We start from the raw sequence: 22,013 nt of genomic DNA, 5'->3' as shown, positions 1-22,013 counted from the left end.
GAGGTTTAAAGATTATCTCAGGGCATTTGCTTTGGGGGTTCATCCAGCCTTCATGGCTCCAGAAAATCTGGATTCCATGAGAATTTGAAATTCTGTTCCACATTTCTGCGGGAATAATATTTAGATCACTGGGTTGTTGAAAGGATTCGATGAGGTTCATATGTGAGAAAAGCCTAGCACAATGCCTGGCACATAGTTATTGTAAACAACCCAATGGTCTCAATGAAAAATATCTTTTTTGTGTGCCAACGTGTTCTAAAGCTTTGAGGAGTTAATTATTACTACATAGTGCTGTCTCTTGTCTTAAATGAGTCACTCTGCCTCTGTCATTGGTAAAGTTGCGAAAGCACTTTGAGATATTCTATAGCCTAAAAAGCACGCCCTAACTTATGCTGAGTTTGTGGTGCATGATAAAAGATCTTGTTGCATTAGGAGAACCAGTTATGGAGCCTGGAGCTTACACAGTGAGATTGCATGATTGCTCAGAAGACACCATGTTCTTTTCATATTTATACCTCAGGTGGGAATGTTTAAGGTCCACCCGGAGATTCCTGAGTCCATGTCAGCAGAGGCTAAGGCATTCATACTGAAATGTTTTGAACCAGATCCAGACAAGAGAGCGTGTGCTAATGACTTGCTGATTGATGAGTTCTTAAAAGTGTCAAGCAAAAAGAAAAAAATACAAGCTAAGCTTTCAGGTAAGTGGTTGCATTGAAAAGCTCAATTTTAAGCATTTAAGATGGAAGGTATTTGCAGACATGAACCAGTATTATCAGTTTATAGGTATCACTGGAAATTGGTGTAAACCTTAGCACAGTATACTCAGATGTTCAATTCTATTATCAGGGAGCTGTTAACCATCAGTTTCACCATGATGGGACTTCATACATAATAGTCTTCCATCATATGGTTATTAGGTAGTTAAATATATCAGAATCTATATAGCATTTAGCATTACTGATGCTAGGGTTAAAGTGTAACCCCCCCCAAAAAAATGCTGCTGTCTTGTAGATTCCGACTCATAGTGACCCTGTAGGATAGATTAGATCTGCCCCATAGGGTTTCCAAGTCTATAATTTCTACAGAACCAGGTTGCCACATCTTTTTCCCACAGAGTAGCTGGTGGGTTCGAACTGCTGACCTCTTGGTAAGCAGCCAAGTACTAAACCTGCTCCACCAGGGCTCTTTTGGGGTTAAAGTGTAAAAGGGATAAAATGTAGCCTTTTGGAACTGAAACCCCAAGTTACCACTTATGGGCTACAGAGTGACTACAGAGCTGTTAAACTCCCAGGTCATCTAGATAATGTGTGCTTTGAATTTTAGGCAGTAGAAAAACCCTGCTGTCTCTTAAAGAATATCTTTCTGGGTAACTAACAAAAAGAAAGATAAGATTGCTCGTTATAAATACAACATCAATGCAAAATTGTAAGTAAATTGTCTTTTTGCAATAATTTCCATAAGTCATTTCAGAAATAAGCAAACAAAACAAGTAAGTGATCCATTTGTTCTTGGCATTTTTGGTGTTTATATTGGGTGAGGACGGGCAGATTGAATATTTGGAAAGCACATTGATCCCATTTCAAGCTTTTGTTTTTTGCTGGCTTCTCAGTTTAACAACAAATCCAGCGTTTGCTTATGCTGTGTTTGCTTTTCTTTCCACAGCTCTTTCAGCTGGATCAAATGGTGAGTTTATTTTTACCTATGCCCATTGAGCTGAAGCCCAGCATAGCATGCCATAAACTCTAAATTTTCCACCAAATCGCCTCACACTCTGCTCCTTGGTTAGGGTGGTCGGGTGTGGGGAGGGGGGCGGGTAAGATTGCTCTTGGGAAGGAAGGGTGTATGCAGCTGCAAGCCTGGCTGGTTTCATTCTTTTGGAAACCCCTCTCCTTTCTCTTTCATGAAAAACCAGTTGCCAGAGAGTTGATTTCTACTCCTGGCCACAATTGTTCCTCCCTAAATGCATGATGTAGTTAAGAGCTTGGCTACTAATCAAAAGGTCAGCAGTTTGAATCCACCAGGTGCTCTTGGAAACCCTATGGGGCAGTTGTGCTCTGTCCTATAGGGTCACTATGAGTCGGAATCTACTCAATGGCAAATGGGTTAAATGCAAGGTGAGTCCCTGGGTGGGGCAAATGTTTAACACCTTAGGCTGCTAACTGAAAAACTGGAGGTTCAAGTCCACCAAGAGACAACTCAGAAGAAGGGCCTGATGTCTACTTCCAAGAAATCATTCATTAAAACTCCATGGGTCGCACTTCAACTTTGATACACATGGGGTTGCCCTGAGTCAAAGTTGACCTTTTATTTGTTTGAACGGAAGACGATGTCTGTGTTTTTGAAATCGTCAATTGGAATCTTCTTATCTAGGAGCCAGTTGGTCACTTAATGGATTTCTTGAGGAAAATTTTGAATTCCTGACACCTTCCTCTGTCATCCTTGGAGTTACATGTTATCTCTATTTTTAGTTGGTCAGGACTAATTGTATTTTTGTCCTTTAATGTTGGCCTATGCAGATCGCAACCCTATAGACAGAGTAGAACTGCCCCATAGTTTCCAAGGAGGGGCTGGTGGATTTGAACTGCTGACCTTTTGGTTAGCAGCCGTAGCTCATTCACACTGTACCACCAGGGCACCAGATCATAACTAGGATGGTAAATTTGCTCGAGGAAGGTGAATTAATGCATTTCAAAGAATAATGAAGAAGTGAACACAGTTTTGGATTTCCCTGAGTGGGATGAGTTGTTGTCCAAGTAGTGCAGGGTGCTTAATGTGTATTGCACCTGGGTTTCTGTGGGCCAAAGGAAGCTTCCTTAGATGCCTCAGAGCCAGTCAGCCTAGGGCCCAGTTAACCTGTTGCCATTGAGTCAGTTCAAACTCATGGTGACCCCATGTTTGTCAGAGTAGAAATGTGCTTCAAGGGGTTTTCAGTGGCTGATTTTTTAGAAGTAGATTGCCAGGCCTTTCTTCTGAGGTACCTCTGGGTAGAGTCCAGCCTCCAACTTTTCGGTTAGCAGCTGAGCACATTAACTGTTTGCACCACCCAGGGACTCAACCCAGAGTTGTTGTTATTGTTGTTAGTTACTGTCAAGTCGGTTCCGACTCAAAGCCAACCTATGTACAGCTGAACGAAACACTGCCCTGTCCTGTGCCATCCTCGCAATCATTGCTATGTTTGAACCTATTGTTGTAGCCACTGTGTCAATCCATCTCATTGAGGATTTTCCTCTTTTTTGCTGACCCTCTGTTTTACCAATGATGGGACCTCATACATAATACTCTTCCATCATATGGTTATTAGGTAGTTAAATATATCAGAGTCTACATAGCATTTAGCGTTACTTACGCTAGCGTTAAAGTGTAAGAACAACAACAAAAAAACCCATCACCATCAAGTAATTCTGACTCATAGTGACCCTATAGGACAGATTAGATCTGCCCCATAGGGTTTCCAAGGCTATAATTTTTATGGAAGCGGACCACCACATCTTTCTCCAAGACACAACTTCCTCTACTGAGCAGCTGGTGGGTTCGAACTGCCCCTTGGTTAGCAGCCACCAGAGCTCTTCAGGGGTTAAAGTATAAAAGCCACTTTCTAGATATGTGACATGCAGCAGGCTACTTGTTTCATCAGGCAGTCTGTGCTGGTAAGAAAACCACTTCACAGATTTGGTTCCGGGAACAGAATAAAACGATATACTGGACGAGTCTGGAACTATGCCCAAAAGCTCAACCCATGAGAGTTTTATCCTTTCCACATGGTTTGGCTTTTGTTTGCAGGAAATAGATTCCCGTCACACATTTAACTTATGTGAACCTAGGTACACATACTTGGCGAGAGAGAGAGAGAGAATGATAATTTCAGCAGGCAATTCTGCCCACACGCCTTCTCAGCAAAAACATGCCTTCCAGCAAGCGTGAGATGGACGGTATAAATCTGCTGAGCCCTTGGTCAGTCACTGCTCCCACCTTCCCTGTCACCTTCCACGCTCAGGGTCATTCAGGAGTAATTTGGACTCTGCTCTGACTTAGAATCTAACCCCACTTAAGACAGGACTTTATTTTATAGTCAAAGTTAAGAGGATGGGTGTTGGGGTCAGAGCTGGGTTCACTTGTTGACTGGGTGGCCTTGAAAATTACTTGCCCTCGGTGACCTTATCTGTCCAGTGGGTGCAATTTAGAGCACCTGATCTGAGGGTTGTTGTGAAGATTAAATGAGGTCACATATGTAAAATGCTTAGCACAGCAGGCACATCATAAGAGTAGTTGTTAATAATATTATTGCTGGTGCCCTTTTCTTCTCTTGCCTGCCCATGCCCGGTGGCTTTTTCAATTGTAGACCACAGTCTGAAGGTCCCCTCTCCTTTCTCTAAGGGCCCTCTCTGTTCCTCCTCCCCCTCTCTCTTGGAACTTTCCCTGGGCCTCCAGGACTCTCTGGGACTTCTTACCTCCCAGTGACCCATTCCTCCCTGATCTGCCACTTGCCCGAGACATTGACTTGGGCCTAGAAAGAATGGGTAACCACAACTCCCACATGATTATACTGTTCAGACTCTCAGCTAAAGGGATATCATTACATGGGCAATGCGTTCTTCCCTCTCCTTTCTAGGAAAGCAAGACAGATGTGCTAGCCTAACTAGAAGCTAAAATCCCATTTAAGATTGTTCTCAGGTATCATACCTCCTATTAATTAAACTATGAACTATGTCCTGGTCTTAACTCTCCTTCTAGATGAGTGCAAGCTACGGTACTCTTCCTTCCCCAGGTGTTTTTTTATAGGCCAGATACCCATCTCTATCCAGATAATTGCTCTCCCTTTTTTTTTTTCTAATGGGCCTCTTAGTCACTGGGTGGTGAAACGAGTAAGTGCTCAACAACTAGCCAAAAGGTTGGTGGTTCAAACCCACCCAGAGGCACCTTGGAAGAGTCCTGGTTATCTACGTCCGAAAGGTCACAGCTTTGAAAACCCTATGGAGCAGTTCCTACTTTGCACACATGGGGTCACCATGAGTCAGAATCGCTTGACGACAACCAGCAACAACAAAGGGGCCTCTATGTTTGCTCAGCCTTCCCCTCAAGATAGTAGTAGGAGGGTGGTGTGATAAGGTTTTGGAGAGAGAAAAATAACTTACTAAGCCTGCACTGTTCTCCCTATCCCCACAAAAAAAAAAAAAAAAAATTTTTTTTTTTTTTTTTTTTAATCCCCACATATAGACCCAGGGAATTGGGTAATTCATTTTAACTCATAAAATGTATTGTGCACCCTGTATGCATAGGAAATGTGCTAGGCCATGAATGTATAAGCTGCTAAAGGCATAGTTCCTGACTATGACTAGCGGAGACATACAGTCAAAAATGAACTACACTGTAGAATAATTTAGTTTGCACAGAGGGAGTACCAAAGGGGAAGGGAATGATTGAGGTCACCCTGAGAAAGTGGTTTCAAGGAAGACTTTCCGTTGGGGTGGCATCTGATGAATAAAGATGAATGTGAGTTTAACAGATAGATGGAAAGTCAGGAGCCAGGCAAGGCCACGATAGTATAGTTAATGCCCGGATATGTGAAACCCCACTTTGTATTAAGGGGCACACAGGTGGCTCAGGATGCCGGTTGGTACTTATAGTGCATGGGGGAGGGATGAAGCTGGGAGAATAAGCAAGGCTGAATCACAAAGGGCTCCTTGTGCAATGCTAAGAAATTATTAGCAAAGAATGGTGGGGAGCCAGGGAAAGATTTCAATGTGGGATTGACACTCGCACTGACCAATAGAACATCCTAGGATAATAGAAATGTCCTATATCTGCATTGTCCAATTCAGTAGCTACTAGTTATATGTGGCTATTAAACACTCAAAATGTGGCTAGCATGACTGAGGCACTAAGTTTTTATTTTAATTAAATTTAAATGTAAATAACCACACGGGCTAGTACCTACCATATTGGAAGTGCAGCTATCAATGGATCGTCTGACAGCTCTATGAAGGATAGTTGCTTTAATGACATTCATTCAGTAAAAAGTTTTGCACATTTCATTATATTTTACGTTGTCCTCTCAAGTCGCCCTTTGAAATCATCTGTTCAGCTCATTTACTTAATCATTTCTTCTGTTTGCTTTAGCTACTCTGCACTTAAGAGCAAGTTTCAGAGTCCCTTCTGACATCCATCTTGTTCTTTTCCTTCTTTCCTGTCTTTTTAATGACCTTTTGCTTTCTTCATGTATGATGTCCTTGATGTCATCCCATGACTCTTCTGGTCTTCAGTCATTAGCATTCAGTGTATCAAATCTGTTCTTGAGGTGGTCTCTAAATTCAGGCAGGATGTACTCAAGATTGTACTTTGTTTCTCTTGGCCTCACTTAGATTTTCTTCAGCTTCAACTTGAATTTGCATATGAGCTATTAACGATTAGCGCAGGACCTGGCAATGTTTTGTTCTCTTATACATAAGGTCACTATGAGTCAGAGTTGACTCAACAGTACCTTAACAGCACCAACATTCAATAAAAATGTTAAAACTATACTATAGACTAGGCGGTAGGATTATAGGAACCAGGCAGAAAGCCTTGGGAATATAGAAGTGACTATGACAGATCTGATCCTTGTTAAAAATTAAGATTCCTGCCCCTACCCAGAATCTGGGCGTGTGGTCTGGGGTTCTTATTGTCTGGTAAACTATCCAGAAGACTCTTATACTTGCTAAAGTATGAGAGTCATTATTCAGGGTCTGGTCAATTGGGGACAGGAGACAGGGTGACCAGATAGGAGACTTTGTACTAAAGTTGGGCTTTGTCCCCACACTGTCCTGGAGAAGGAGGATCATGAGGTCCCTGGTGCTCATGAATAGCTATTAGGACCTGAGGTGCCCCTCACAGTGACTGAAGGAATTTTAAAAAGAAGTTCCCACTTTCCCAAAGCATGGACATATCCAATTCCCTGAAGTTAGAGCCATCTCCCTCCCACAGACAGGTGATCCCAGCAACCTGGGGCCGATAGACTGGCCAATCACCCCACCCCCCACCCTAACCTACCCCCAGACTCTTGGTGAAGCCATCTTTTTTGGAATTTTGGCTTCATACTCCTCCCATCAGCCCCTAAAATAGAACAATGAGATCGCTTCTCTGGAGACATACCTTTGACATTTCCGGTCCTCACAGGGGTCAAGTTAAGAGGTCCATCCAGCCTCTTTTAGACTTGATGGCTAGCTCCGTAGCACGAGGCATCTTAATAATTGGCAAGACATTAGCATTAAGGCTGTCAGGGAAGGGACATTTTTCCAGGCTACTCTCTTGCATCCCAAAGCACCAATCACTCATGTCTGTGAGCTGATAACAAAGGGACTTGTGACCTCTATGCTATCCAGAAACTGTCAACATGCTCCTCTGGAAATAATTATGTTTGAGCTTCTCCCCATTTACAGTTAGAAATACCACCGAAAGGCACTAAGCTTTCTAACATGCCAGGAAGTCTTGCATAATTTGAAAAGCTAGAAACATTAGGAGTAGATGTGATCGTATTCCAACCACAAATGTGTAAACCTACCTGCCTTAGAGGAGTCCCTGGGTGGTACAAATGGTTAAATGCTCAACAACTAACCAGAAGGTTAGAGTTCAAATCCACCCAGAGGCACCTTAGAAGAAAAGTCTGGTGATCTACTTCGGAAAGATTACAGCCGTTGAGGAGCCTGTGGAGCACAGTTCTACTTGGAAACACGTGGAGTTGCTATAAGTTGGAATTGACTCAATGGCAGTGGGTTTTTTACCTGCCTTAGCGTCCTTTTTTTCTCTCTTCCAACCCCTTACATTTTCCTATAGGAGGCTAACCCTCCACTTAGGTTCTGGATCCTACACCCTCTTGACTTCTTCAGTTGCTTCTTTACCTTCAGCCTCTCCAGGTCACTCCCATATACACATGCTTGAGTGCCCTTCTGTCATAAACTAATTTTTCTCCTGATAGTTATGTGTCACCTCATTGGCCAACACCCTATTTTCATGCTTTCCATCATGAATTCATATCCTGAAGTACAGTGTGTCTCTAGATCTTCACCTCTTCATCTTCATTGTCTCCAGTTTAGCATCTACTCTTCCACTTGATCACTGAATCTACTCTGGTCAAGATCATTAGTGACCTTGACCCAAAAAATAGTCTTCTCAATTTACTCAACCTCTAAGTGGCATTCAGCCCAGATGGCCATTGTCTCTGGCTTTAGCCATGTCCTCTGTGGGCTTCCATGACACCCTATTCTTCTGAGTTTCTTCTGCCTTCACTGGCTGCTCCTCGTCATTCTACTTTGCTACCTTTTCTTCCTCCTCTTTTCTTCTAAATTATTGATGTTGTTAAGGACTGAGTCTTATGCTTTCTTTTTATTTTTCCCTAAATTTTGTTGTCCTCCGCTTTAAATACCATCTACAGGCTGTGGGCTACCAAGTTTCTATCTCCTGCTAAGTTTTCTCCTCTGAGCTCCAGACTTACATCCAGCTAACTTATTTCCCAACTGAACTGTAAAATTACACTTCTTCCCCCTTAAAACACAAACAAACAAAAGAAACTTTCCCTTCAGCTCTTATTTCCTCTTATCTTAGTGTGCAAATAAAGCATTCATCCATTGATTTTCTTAAGCTGGAAACCTCAGGGTCTTTTTTGATGCTTCTCTTTCACATTCTTCACTCCAATCCATCAGCAAGTCCTCGTGGCTACCCAAAGATAGTAGGTGTTCAGTAAATATGTTAGATGAATGAATGCATGAGTTGGCCTAACAGAGAGGGGAACCAATCTAGAACCAGGTTCACTGAATTAAAATTGGGTAGAAGAGTGAATCAGGTCTGTGCAAACTGGGCATTCAAAACATCTGGAAGTCCTTTCATTTCCTAGATGAGCTTAATGACAGGCACTTGTTTCCATCTTTAAGCATATACAGTTTTAACTCATTAGACTGTCTTTTAAGGCAATCAGTATCCATAGCAACCCTCAAACTCATGGGCCACTATGACACAGGCGCTGTCATTACTGGGTAGTCAAACATCATACAGCCAAAAAGCAGGATAATCCAAGTCCTTACTCCCTCTGCTTCTTTAAATGCATGCGCACACACACACACACACACACACGATAGGAGCCCCTCATCTGGTAGCATTCTAGGTAAAATCTGATCTGTTTATTCCCAAAAATATCAATTTTGTCTTTGCACTGTAGATGATGCATGCTTCCACTCTTGAGCATAGCCTGTATTTTAAAGGGGACCTCAGGGTTGCTATGAGTCAAAATCAACTCGACAGCAGTGGGTTTGGTTTGGTTTTTGTCACCAATCTCAAAGCTGCAAGGTTCTCACTGAGTATTAGGGATTAGCAGTGAACACCACTGGCAGGGCTATTTGCCTTCTCATGAAGGTGACTGGCTATTCTATCAAGCCAAGGGAACGGTGAGAGCCTTCATTAATTTTGTTCTTTCCACCAGCAATACTTAAAGTTAGGGGCTTGACATCTCATAGAGATGAAAAGCTTGCTCCAAGCCTCAGAGTTCTTAGTTGGCTAGGCTAGCAGCTGCTTCGGCCATTCTGAAATCTGTTGCCCCTAAACACAGCTGATATTATCTCTAAAGCAAAACAAAGCATACCGTAGAGCCTGACCACCTCCAGAAATGTCCTCTCAAAAGCAGTCTTGTATTTGGGTCCCTGACAAACTGTTCTCCTCTCAGATAACCTACTATTGTCAGCAAGGAAGGGGTAATTTGTGTGCTTTCTGCTACAGCAGCATTTACTAAAATGTGGTCTATGAAACATCAGGCCCAAGAACTCCTCCAAAAAGGTGGGGATTCTCTGGTCAAGTACATTTGGGAAATCCTGCATACCAGGAGCTTTCTTCTGTCCTTTATCTTCAGGGTAGCCATTTGGACTTTTCCATATGCTTAAATAAGACAAAAAATGATATTAAATCGGTAAACTCACAGCAGATCTTAAATGGCTTCATCTTGCTTCCGACTTTATAGTTATTCTACTTTATAACCACTCAAATAAGAGCAGACAGGTCAATTAGTTCATTGTTAGTAAACTTTCCAGTTACTGAGCAGTACGATGGTTTTCCCAGAGATAACCTATCCCTAAAAGCTGTATCCTTCCCCTCCCCACCCCCCCCCCCATCTTTCCTACAGGTGAAACCAAAGCTAGGTGCCCCTCTAATACAAGCTTTCTTCACCTGGCCTACAGGTGGGATAGAAGAGTAATGGTTCTTCATGACATCTTTGATATAACTAGGGGGTGGAATGTGTACTACCCACAAGGTTATATGATTAAAGGATTCTCCTAGATGTGGTTAGAAAATCCTTTCCAGTACTGAGCAGCATGGAAGAGATTCCTCATGATAAAATCTGTCTGGGGTGGTATATCTTCAGAGAAAGGTCATTTCCTGCTATGTAATGGGATATTTTTCATCTTCTAAATTATCAATATGTTAGGAGATAATTTAAGTTCTTGGTAGTGTGATGTTACTACTTGTTAAATAGTTGCTGTGAAAACTACTTTTAATAATATAGCTCTGATGATAAGAACAGTACTTATTTATATAAAAAGCTTGAAAAACTTGGATAAATTAAAGAAAATTATGATCACCCCAAATCACATCTTCTAGAAATAACTACTGTGAATATCTATTTGGAAGAATATATATAAATATATATATTTAAAATATATATGCATATTTACATTTAAAATAAGAATATTTAAAGATACACACATATACAGACACATACATTCTTAGAATCATAAGATATAAAATCAAACCAAACCCAGCGCCATTGAGTCGATTCCAACTCATAGCAACCCTAGAGGACAGAGTAGACCTGCCCCATAGAGTTTCCAAGGAGCATCTGGGGGATTTGAACTGCCGACCCTTTGGTTAGCAGCTGTAGCACTTAACCACTACGCCACCAGCGTATCCTCATAAGATATAGAGCCTAAAGATAATTGGCGGAAGGGGATAAGAAGGAGGAAGGAGGCCTATCTGGCTTTCAGTTAGTTATAAAACAGGGCCCAGTAGTTCCTTTATCACTGACCTGCCCATGTGGATCATACTGAGCAGGCAGAAAGGGAGCAGTCATAATTATGACCAGCCTCTTGTGTGGTATAATTGCAATGAGATATTTGACAAATAATACTGCTGTCTTCCAATAGGTGTTTCAGTGTGTGTAATTTCTTCAGAGGAGTTCCTGGGTGGTGCAAACAGCTAAGCGCCTAGTTATTAGCCAAAAGGTCGGTGGTTTGAACCCACCCAAAGGCACCTCGGAAGAAAGACCTGGCGATCTGCTTCCAAAAGGTCACAGCCTTGAAAACCCTATGGAGCAGAGTTTTGCTCTGCTCACATGGGGTTGCCATGAGTCAGAATTGACTTGATGGCAATTAACAGCAATTTTTTAAGAGCATTAATCATCTTCTTTCCCCATCTCACCACATGCAGAATATCTCAGGAGTATATCCCTACCGGTACCTGTCCTGGTCGAGGATACGAGCAGCAGTAGTGAATACGGCTCCGTTTCGCCCGATACTGAGTTAAAGGTGGACCCCTTCTCTTTCAAAACTAGACCCAAATCCTGTGGAGAAAAAGACGTAAAAGGAATACGGACACTCTTTTTGGGGTAAAGACCTGACCTATTTTGAGTGGAAAGAAGATTGTTAAGTGTGTCATTTAATAAGGGAAATTGTGACTGATGGTACGTATATTTATTATAGCATTCCAGATGAAAATTTTGAAGATCACAGTGCTCCACCTTCCCCTGAAGAAAAAGATTCTGGATTCTTTCTGTTGAGGAAGGACAGTGAAAGAAGAGCTACCCTTCACAGGATCCTAACAGAAGACCAAGACAAAATCGTGAGAAACTTAATGGAATCTTTAGTTCAGGTAAAGCCTGTCACGGACACCTCACTTCCAAAAGTTTACATGTTTTTAACAGTATTATAACCACCTTGAATTGTAACATATTATAACAAATCTCTAATGATTTAGAGACCCAAGGAAGCTGGAGTGTTCATATGATAAAACAAACCTGCCCCAGGGGGAAAAAAGTCAAATCCCTAACTTAGAAACTGCATTTTTGAACGTTGGCTATTTTTAAATCAGAAACAAATCTGTCGCGTTGGTGAAGTTCCAGCAAATTCCTACAAGTTACAAGTTGCAAAGTTAAATGTATAGTAATAAATTAAACACCCCGTAGATCAAAGTTATAAGGGTTATCTTTAAACTTTCATTGGTGTGTTTATTCATTTAGTCAATAAGCACATAGTGAACACTTACTATGAACCAGTCACTCCTCCGCACATTCCGGAAACATCAGCAAATGTAACAGAGACCTCTCTGCAGTGGGCTTCGTCCAGATGGAGGGTGACTGGCCATAGACAAGAAGTACAATACGTACAGTACACAGTATTTTAACCAGTAAAACCAGTTGCTATTGAGCCGATTCCAACTCATGGTGACCCCATGTATATCAGAGCAGAAATGTGATCCACAGGGTTCTCAACAGCTGATTTTTTGGGAAGAAAAGCCAGGCCTTTCTTCTGAGGTGTCTCTGGCTTGTTAACCGTTTGTACCACCCAATAGGCTAGAAGGTCACAAGTACTATCAAAAAAAAAAAAAAAAAGCAAACTGATCAGTGGAACTCTTCTTCCCTGGAAAAATGTGTTATGGAAAAGAATCTTCTCCCCAACTCTGCTCCGGTGCAAACAGGGCTTCCCCCAAATCCAAGACACAGATGATGACTTCCGAGGTGGGGGTGGGGGCAGAAGCTCAGGCCCCTTGTGGCTATCACCTTCCCACGGACGTGCTTGGTCCCAGCATTTTTATCCTCTTTCTTTGGTGCTGTGGGTACCAGGGACTCTACCTGCTTCCCCACCGTGGCCCAGCTGTTCTTCGTGATCACCGAGCTGCATGCAGCTTCTTCCCTCCCTTGGTCCTGGGAAAACAGCTGCAGAAAGGATGAAGCTGGAAGGGTTGGGCAGAGTTTTTAAAGTCTCTCAGCCCAACAGCTTACTGGTTTTAAGCTTTTAATGGGATATAAGTGGAGCAAGACTCTCTCTTTCTTGGCTCTTATTGTCCAGCCACAGCTTGCTTGTCTTGGGAGCTCCGTTAAGCTTCTCTGTTCTCTTATGAGCCTGATACTAAATTCTGTCACACGATGAATTCTCTAACATCCACCTATTTAGATCACATACCAAAAGAAGCCCCCAAAACCCAAACCTGTTGCCGTCGAGTTGATTCCAACTCATAGCAACCCTATAGGACAGAATAGAACTGCCCCATAGGGTTGTCAAGGAGCAGCTGGTGGGTTCAAACTGTCACCCTTTTGGCTAGTAGCCCAGCTCTTAACCACTGTACCACCATGGCTCCCAAAAGGCCATATGTGTGCCAGTCAAGTCTCCGGGAACCAAAATGAGCAACATCTCAACTTTTTGGGAAAATATTGACTCTGGTCCTATAGAAAGCTGTCTTGAGCAGTTACTCTGAAGCCCAAGAAAGAGGGTCCTCTGGGATGAGGGGTAGCCAGACCTCTAAGTTGAGGGTAGGATGAGAACTAAGGCTGCTGCCTAGGAACCATGGGAGACGTGGAGAAGTGTGGGGCAGTTCTAAACCTTTAGCTTTCTCTCTTGCTTTTCCTTCCTCTCACTGTGGTCATTCAAGGACTGAGAATGAGATAAGAAGGGGAACCACATTTAGATGGAGGTAGCAATTGGAGTTCATTCATTCATTCATTCAACAAATATCTATTGAGCATCTCCTCAGTGCCAGGCACTGTTCTATGTGCTGGGAATACTACAGTGAACAAGAAAAGAAAAAAATCTGCATCCTTTTGAGGCTGACATTGTAGTGGAGGAAGAAAAACAATAAAAGATTAGTTAAATGTATAATAAAACACTTTGTGTGAGCCAGGTGCTATTCTCGGTATTTCATGTGTATTACTCATTTAATCCTCATGACAATAATACTGTAGTGGCAGTACTATTGGTATCCTCATTTGACACTGGACAGAACTAGGCACGGAGAAGTTGAGTAGCTTGTCAAGCCTGCAGCCCTAAGTGATGGAGTCAGGATTTGGATCCAGGCAGTCTGACTGCTAGGTCTGAGTTCCTAACCATCACACTGCACTGCCTCTCTGGTGTGCAGGATGGTGTCAAGTGCTGGGAGGACATAAAGCACTGCATGGGGTGGGATGAGCGTGTGTGGGAAGGAAAGGAAATTGGCATTAGCCGCCGTAGGGTGAAGGCTTTTCCTGTGGACACTAGTTTTAGATGCCTGCTGGCTGTTGGAAAACCCTGGTAGTGTAGTGGTTAAGTGCTATGGCTGCTAACCAAGAGGTCGGCAGTTCAAATCCGCCAGGCGCTCGTTGGAAACTATGGGACAGTTCTACTCTGTCCTATAGGGTCGCTATGAGTCAGAATCAACAGCAGTGGGTCTGGTTTTTGGTTGTCTGTTGGCCAGAAACACATAGAAGCCAGGGATTGCCTAAATCCCCTAATCACTCTGAAAGAGTGTGTTTTTCCAGGGCAGAAAGTATCTGCTTGTTTCAGGTATTTGTCTTTGTCTCTTTTATGGACTGAAATCTTAATCCCTGTGCCTATAATCCTTTTAGCAAATGGAAGTTTTTTTGTTATATAAATGAGACCATAACCAAATAGTGTGGGTCCTAAACCTAATCAGTTCTGAGTTATAAAAAGAGCAGGACAGACACAGAGACACACAGATGGAAGAGGAAGACAGATGACAGGGACAGGTACAAGTCCAGGAATGCCAAGCGCTGCTGGCAGCTATTAGAAGCTGAAGTAGACAAGGGAGGACCACCCCCTAAAGCCATGCCCTGAATTCAGACTTCCAGTCTTCTGAATCGTGAGAAAATAAATTTCTGTTCTTTAAAGCCACCACTGTGATTTTCTGTTACAGCAGCACGAAGTAACTTTGCTGAGCTCTCATAGCAGCAGGCAGAGTTTAAACTGCCTTAACAATGATGAGTGAATTTCACAATGATGATAGACTCAAAAAACTTGTGGGATAGCTTGAGGAAAAAACCAACATATACATCTTGACCTTGTTAAAAAGGCTAGGCTTGAATGTAAAGATGTATCTAGAAAGATTTACTACTACAATAAGATAAATTATTTCTATCTGGTTGTAGAAAAAAAATATTAGACACTGTTATTAGCCTGCTTGATAAAAATAAAACAATAGTAGCAGTTAATGTTTACAGAATGCTTTCTATTATGATCTCAGTTACATATGATTTCAAGAACTCCTTGTTATGGATTGAATTGTGTCCCCCAGAAACATGTGTTGTAAATTCTGACCCCTATACATGTGGATGTAATGCCATCTGGGAGTAGGGTTTCCTTTGTAACGTTAATGAGGACGTATCAGTGTAGGGTGTGTCTTAAGCCAACCATTTTTGAGGTCTGGAGAAGCAGATTAGGCATGGAAGCAAAGAAGCACAGATGGCGAAGACAGATGCCATGCCATGTGAAGATCGCCAAGGACCTTCCCTCAGAGTCGACAGAGAGAGAAAGCCTTCCCCAAGAGCTGATGGCTTGAATTCAGACTTCTACTCCTAAGCTGTGAGAAGATAAATTTCTCTTCATTAAAGCCACCTACTTGTGGTATTTGTACTACGGCAGCACTAAGAAAGTAAGATACTCCTTATAGCAACCAATGTTTCCCCTGTTTTGTAGATGAGGTAACTCAAACTCAGAGAAGCTAAATAACTTGCTTAATTCATACAGCCTTTTTTATTTTAAGTATTGGAACTAGGTTTCAAACAAAGGCAAGTTGAAGCTGAGCCCAAGCTCCTAACCGTTACATTCTACTGCCCCAATGAGCTGAAATAGCCAGCGGTAACCAGGGTTCCTCTTCCTGTTCCACCACTAAACCATTTTAACCAGGGTTCCTCTTCCTGCTCCACCACTAAACCGTGGTGTGATGTCACAGAAAGTGATCCACAGTGTCCTTACGAGAAGGAACCCCGCTATCAATGACGCTGGATTTAACACATGATTCTGGCCAGCAGCTTCTGGTACTCACTGGTCGTTTCCTGCTGGTGCAACAAGATATGCCCTCTGATGGTTGCCCTCTTTCTTTGTTTTTTTCAAATTGATATTTGCTTTTAAGATTTTCTTTCATTTCTCCTTTTATAGAGAACATTCAAGTATGCTTCAAGAAGTAGGAGTAATAAACAATTGAATATGATTAGCCAACTCTAAAATTTAAGCATTTCAGCGCAGTCACAAAAGTGAGTTCCCTTGCTGGAGTCTGTGCTGGGGTTGGAACTACAGCAGTGACCATGACAGTCCCTGGCCTGATGGAGCTGACGGTCTACCAAGTAGATTGTCTTAGTCTACTAGTGCCACTGTAATAGAAACACTGCAAGTGGATGGCTTTAAAGAACAGAAATCTGTTTTCTCACAGACCTGAAGGGTAAAAGTCCAAATCAGAGTCTTGGCCTTGTTGATTTCTTCCTTGTCATTGGTGCCGGGTATTCCATGGCTCTTTGGTGATCCTCACACGACATCTGTCTTCTTCCATGTGTGAGTGCTTTTGTGTCTAATCTGCTCTTTTAATAACTCGCAAATGATTAGGTTTAGGACACACTCCCTCCCAGTACGGCCTCATTAACACAACAAAGAAAACCCTATTTCCAAACAGGATTATATCCGCAAGTAGAGGGGTTAGGATTTCAACACATATTTTGGGGGGACACAGTTCAACCTATAACAGGTGCACAATAAATTTATCTTCTGATCCTGCGTGAGGCTCCCCCAATACCTAGGATGCTCATTTAGGAAAGTACACGATGAGTTAACACTGAGAGACCAGAGTTAGAAATAGCGATTACGTAAGTGAATGAAAGAACATAGACAGAACATTTCCCAGAGTAGAGAGCATTCCTTTGTAGGACAGTGACACACCAAAAGCCCAGAAACAACATGTTTTTCTGTTGTGAAAACAAAGTTAACGTCAAAAAAAAAAATTTAGCTTTTTAAATAGTTGGCAAACATGAAACTGATTTTTTTACTGAGATAAGCTTCCAATTTCTGAATAACTAATTTTTTTTTTTCTTCTTGAGCATATTTTCATGTTACGACCTTGCTTGTGATTCTTTACTTTGGGTGTAATTTAGTTTGTGGTGAGAAAAAAGCAAAGTTTATCATCTTTCCCAGGCTGATTTTAAAATATTCCCTTAATGGTGCCATTGAAGCTTTTCAATGTAATCTTTTCTCATGAAAACATAAACATGACAGGCAGCCTCCAAATGAAAACATATTGAGAGAAAGAACTTGATGGTGTATTTCTCTTTGTTTTTATAGAATCCTGGAAAGTGTAGCCATTACAGCCCAACTGAGGAATATTTAATTAATGGTGCAGTAAGAAAGGGTGCAATAAGTGATAGAAATGAGCATAATAAAAACCCCATTGTTTCTTAAAGTTGAATGAGGATAAATAACATCTTACTCTATTTTCCATGGAGCCCTTTTGGCACAGTGGTTAAGAGTTCGGCTGCTAACCAAAAGGTCGGCAGTTCAAATCCACCAGCTGCTCTTTGGAAGCCCTGTGGGGAAGTTCTGCTCTGTCTTATACGGTTGCTATGAGTCAGAATATACTCAACCGCAATGGTTTGTATTTTCCATAAAGAAGAAATCTTCCTTACCCAAAGTAAACATTGAAATTGAGAGAGGGAATTTGTTTAATTATTGTATTACATTTGTAATATGTGAAATAGTCTGTTGGTCTATTCTTATAACTAAGTGCATCACAGATGGGTAAGGAATGGTTTCAGGGATGGAGTTTGAGGTGGGCTCTTTTAGTTGCAAAGAATTAACATGTTTTAGAGCAATTGAAGAACCTGGGATGTGTTATACATAGACACACAGCAATGAGGGAAGTGAATTGAAACTAGACTGTGGTTCCAAGGAACTTCAGGTTGTACGAATTTACACATCTTTCTCTGGCTTGGTTGCCTTGGGCCTTTTTGATTTGCTGTTTCTGGCCACTTCTCTCCCAGCTGGTTGTTATTCTCACCTCCATTGCTTCTGTTTCCTTCCTTGTAACTGGATGTACTCACGACTATATTCTCTGACTTCTCTCTGTGGGCCAACTTTGAGCTCGAGAGCCTATGGCTTACTGGCTGATTCTCTCTTTAGTTCCTAATTAAAATTTCTGAGGGCATGAATCTTATTGCCCAAACCTGTCCCTGTTTGGGCAAAGCTTTGTATATATGATGAAAACCAGTTTCCATCAGTGAACTCATGGCAACCCCGTGTGTGTCAGAACAGAGCTGTGCTCCGTCAGGTTTTCACTGGTTCTTCGGAAGCAGATCAACAGGCGTTTCTTCTGAAGCACCTCTGGGCGGACTCAAACCTCAACCTTTCGCTGAGCAGCTAAGCGTATTGTTTGCACCATCCTAGGACTTTATATATCTGACTGCATTAGGGTTATTGGCCAATGTGTGGGGCAGTACCCTTCCTCCCAAAGTCCGATTCTTTCTTGAGGGGTAGGAGGCGCCGTATAGTTCAAAATATGGTCTTTTTCTTTAGCAGGAGCATTTTGAAACCCAATTCTCGGAAAGGGTTGTAGGTATGAAAACCTCATGGTTGATACGTGCAGTACTGATCAACTGAGCGGTGGTTGTTTTTTCCACAGGGAGCTGAAGAGCCTAAACTAAAGTGGGAACACATCACAACCCTCGTTGCAAGCCTCAGAGAATTCGTGAGATCCACTGACCGGAAAATCATCGCCACCACTCTGTCAAAGTTGAAGCTGGAGCTAGACTTCGACAGCCATGGTATCAGTCAAGTTCAAGTGGTTCTCTTTGGTTTTCAAGATGCTGTAAGTATGACATTTTATCATTACTTTCTGACAGACTCAGGCCAAAATTATCCAGAAAATGTTATCTTTCCTTTCTTTAATAATTTCAGTAACCTCTATTCTTTATAAATGATCAGTGTGAGAAAATTTGCCCATTGGTATGTTTCTAAGTGTCAGGTTTGATGTTTTGTTTTTTTCCATTCCTCAGAGTTAGATACACAAAACTCAATCACCATGGAAAAGACCAAAATGTGCAAATATCTCCCATTGCTGAATTTTGTTCTTATGAAATCATGTAGTGGCTCTCTATTTATTTCAGTGACTTTAGCAACATAACACACTTAAGTCAGGTACTTTCTAATTCTCTGTGAGAAACGCCATCTAGTGGCCATGGAGAAAAATGTGATGGTACAAATTTGAATAAAAATCAAATCCGAAGCCATCAGTCGCTTCTGTCTCATGGCGACCCTATAGGACAGAGTAGAACTGCCACATAAGGTTTCCAAGGAGTGGCTGGTGGATTCATACTGCTGAGGTTTTGGTTAGCAGCCAAGCTCTTAACCTCTGTACCACCATGGTCACTACTAAATAAAAAAAAAAAAATTTTTTTTTTCAGTTTTTCTCTGGTTTCAATACAGAACATTTTTATCATCATGTTTGTTTTATAAATGTCCACAATTTCTTAACCAAGAATATACTTCAGAGTACAGAGCACCACAGAATGGAGGGCAATCCCTTGACCTAACAAGAGATGGCTGAGTATTCTAAAATTGAGTTGCGTTGGTGGTGCAGTGGTTAAGTGCTCAGCTGCAAACCAAAAGGTGGGACGTTCAAACCCACCCAGCTGCACCATGGGAGAAATATGTGGCAGTCTGCTGCTGTAAAGATTTTCAGCCTTGGAAACCCTATGAGGCAGTTCTACTTTTCTTACAGGGTCACTATGAGTCAGAATTGACTCAATGGCAATGGGTTTGGGTTTTTTTTTTTAATGTAATTATCGCTTCTGCAAAGAAGGTGTCTTGACAATCATGTGTGGAGCACCAAATGATCCCTGCTTGAAGACCAAATTATAATCCTTCAGCAACCACAAGTGTTCTCTGAGACACTGTGTAAGCAAGCCACTTGGTCTTTATGCTGTATCATGGGCAGGGAGAAGGCTTCTGATGTGACTGAGATCATAGATGGGAACGAAAGCCATTTCTGAGACCTATCACTGATGATAATTGCTAATGGCACATTGTCACTGCAACTCGGGAAACCCAGCCATCTGCAAAGAGAATGAAATAATTTAGCTAATTTGCACTTGCTCACATATTTGGCTTCCATCCTAGAGACTGGAAAGCAAGTTGGCTAGTAGAATTCAGATAGAGACCTGTTTAGTTGTAATCCCCGGCTTTGGGCCCAGGTCAGACAGACACACACATACCACTGCCCTTGCTCACTCACTGTCCGGGATGAAAATGAGCCCAAAGAATGGGTCCCGTGTGATACACTGTTTAATGGAGAGTTATGAGGAGCACGTCATGGTGACAGAGGTACTTCTGTACCTTGCGTGCCTGGCTTTTGGTGAAATATTTCAGTTTACTAAATGTTATACCCCCATGTGACTCAGATAAGCAGGCAAATCCTTTAAAGAAATGAAGCTACCAGGACAAACTCAGTCTGAAAACGGTTTTCTAGAACAAGGGGAACCCTTGGGAACAACTCCTATGAAGGCTTCCTCAGACTGGCTCCCTTCTCAATTGAGGGATTTTGATGGAGGTAGACCAAAAGGAGGAACTGAGCAACTGAACTGCATCTCTCAGTATGGCATTGTAGCTGGGTCACCTTCTTCCCAGCTTCCTCTGAGGTCTCTTTCTGTTCAAAGCCCTGTTGGAGAGGTAGCGTCTTTTCTTAGAGGCCTATGGAGTTTTAAATACGTTTTAAAGAATCATTTAAATAATTTCAAATAAGCCTTTCAGTCTTATAATAAAAGGTTATTGGTAAAAAGGTAATGCCCTTATCTATTTCATAATCCACTGGATAAACCCATTGTTTATTTCAATATATGAAATATGATGAGGCATTTAAAAAAAGAAATCCTTGCGTCAAAGATTTTTAATACGAACAGCCTTTCTAGAATATTGTAGCAGATCGTTCCGTTTGCAGAGATAATAAGCCACTGTGGGAAGGAGAACAAGGCATGCAGTGTGGCAAGTCTCTAGGTAGCAGGTAAATGCTAATTTCCCTTCTTCATTTGCCCTTCCAGATCACCAGGGTATGCTGAAGCACTTGACAGTGTTAAACGGCAAGTTTAAAACAGTGGGGTTTTTTGTTTTTGTTTTGTTTTGGAAGACTTAGGTTCACATCAAAACTTGTACACGAATGTTCACTGCAGCTTTGTTCACAGTAGCTGCAAACTAGAATCAGCCCAGATATTCCTCAACTAGGGAAGAGTTAAACAAACTGTGGTTTGTCCATACCGTGGAGTTTATAACTATAAAAAGGAGCAAATTGTTGATACATGCGACAACCTGGATGAATCTCCAAGGAGTTATGTTGAGTGAAAAAAGCCAGTCCCAGAAGGTTGCATACTGTAGAGTTCCATTTATATCACATTCTTTACATGACAAAATTATAGAAATAGAGAACAGATAAGTAGTTGTCTGGTGTTACGGGGGGTGGAGGCAGGAGGGAAATGGGTGTGGCTATAAAAGGGCAAGGTGAGGGATCCTTGTGATGGAAATGTTCTCTACCTTGACTGTATCAATGTCAATATCCTAGTTGTGATATTGTGGTTTTGTAAGATGTAACCATTGGGGAACATTAGGTAAAGTGTACAGGCTGTCTTTATTATTTCTTTATTTTTTTTTTATTGTGATAAATATATATGTAACAAAACATTTACCATTTCAACAATCTTCACATGAGAACAGTGTTAATTTTATTTAAAGCTCCTTGGTCTCTTTCTGGCTCCTTTGCTGTCTCCACCACTGATACTGCAGACGTCATGAAAGCTGGAAGCTGCGTATTCTGAGTCTGAAGAAGTAGCATTCCCATTTCACCAGACTGCCTTTATTTATTTTTTTAATTTTATTGTGTTTTATGTGCAAGTTTACAGGGCAAATTAGTTTTTCATTCAAAAATTTATACGCAAATTGTTTCGTGGCATTGGTTGCAATCCCGGCAATGTGTCAGCACTTTCTCCC

General features: G+C 41.8%; 1 protein-coding gene across 1 annotated transcript in view; it reads left to right on the top strand.

The window, feature by feature from the left end:
* MAP3K5 (mitogen-activated protein kinase kinase kinase 5) overlaps nucleotides 1–22,013 on the top strand; it is a 234,752-nt gene that overhangs the window by 184,171 nt on the left and 28,568 nt on the right. The window contains exons 20-24 of the mRNA XM_049901808.1: nucleotides 521–698; nucleotides 1,663–1,683; nucleotides 11,443–11,620; nucleotides 11,715–11,883; nucleotides 18,661–18,846. Of these exons, the coding sequence (XP_049757765.1) occupies nucleotides 521–698; nucleotides 1,663–1,683; nucleotides 11,443–11,620; nucleotides 11,715–11,883; nucleotides 18,661–18,846 (732 nt within the window). The remainder of the gene's footprint in view (nucleotides 1–520; nucleotides 699–1,662; nucleotides 1,684–11,442; nucleotides 11,621–11,714; nucleotides 11,884–18,660; nucleotides 18,847–22,013) is intronic.

This window comes from Elephas maximus, chromosome 1, assembly GCF_024166365.1.
Source record: "Elephas maximus indicus isolate mEleMax1 chromosome 1, mEleMax1 primary haplotype, whole genome shotgun sequence".
Classification (NCBI taxonomy): domain Eukaryota; kingdom Metazoa; phylum Chordata; class Mammalia; order Proboscidea; family Elephantidae; genus Elephas; species Elephas maximus.
This window is presented reverse-complemented; position numbering and strand designations above follow the sequence as displayed.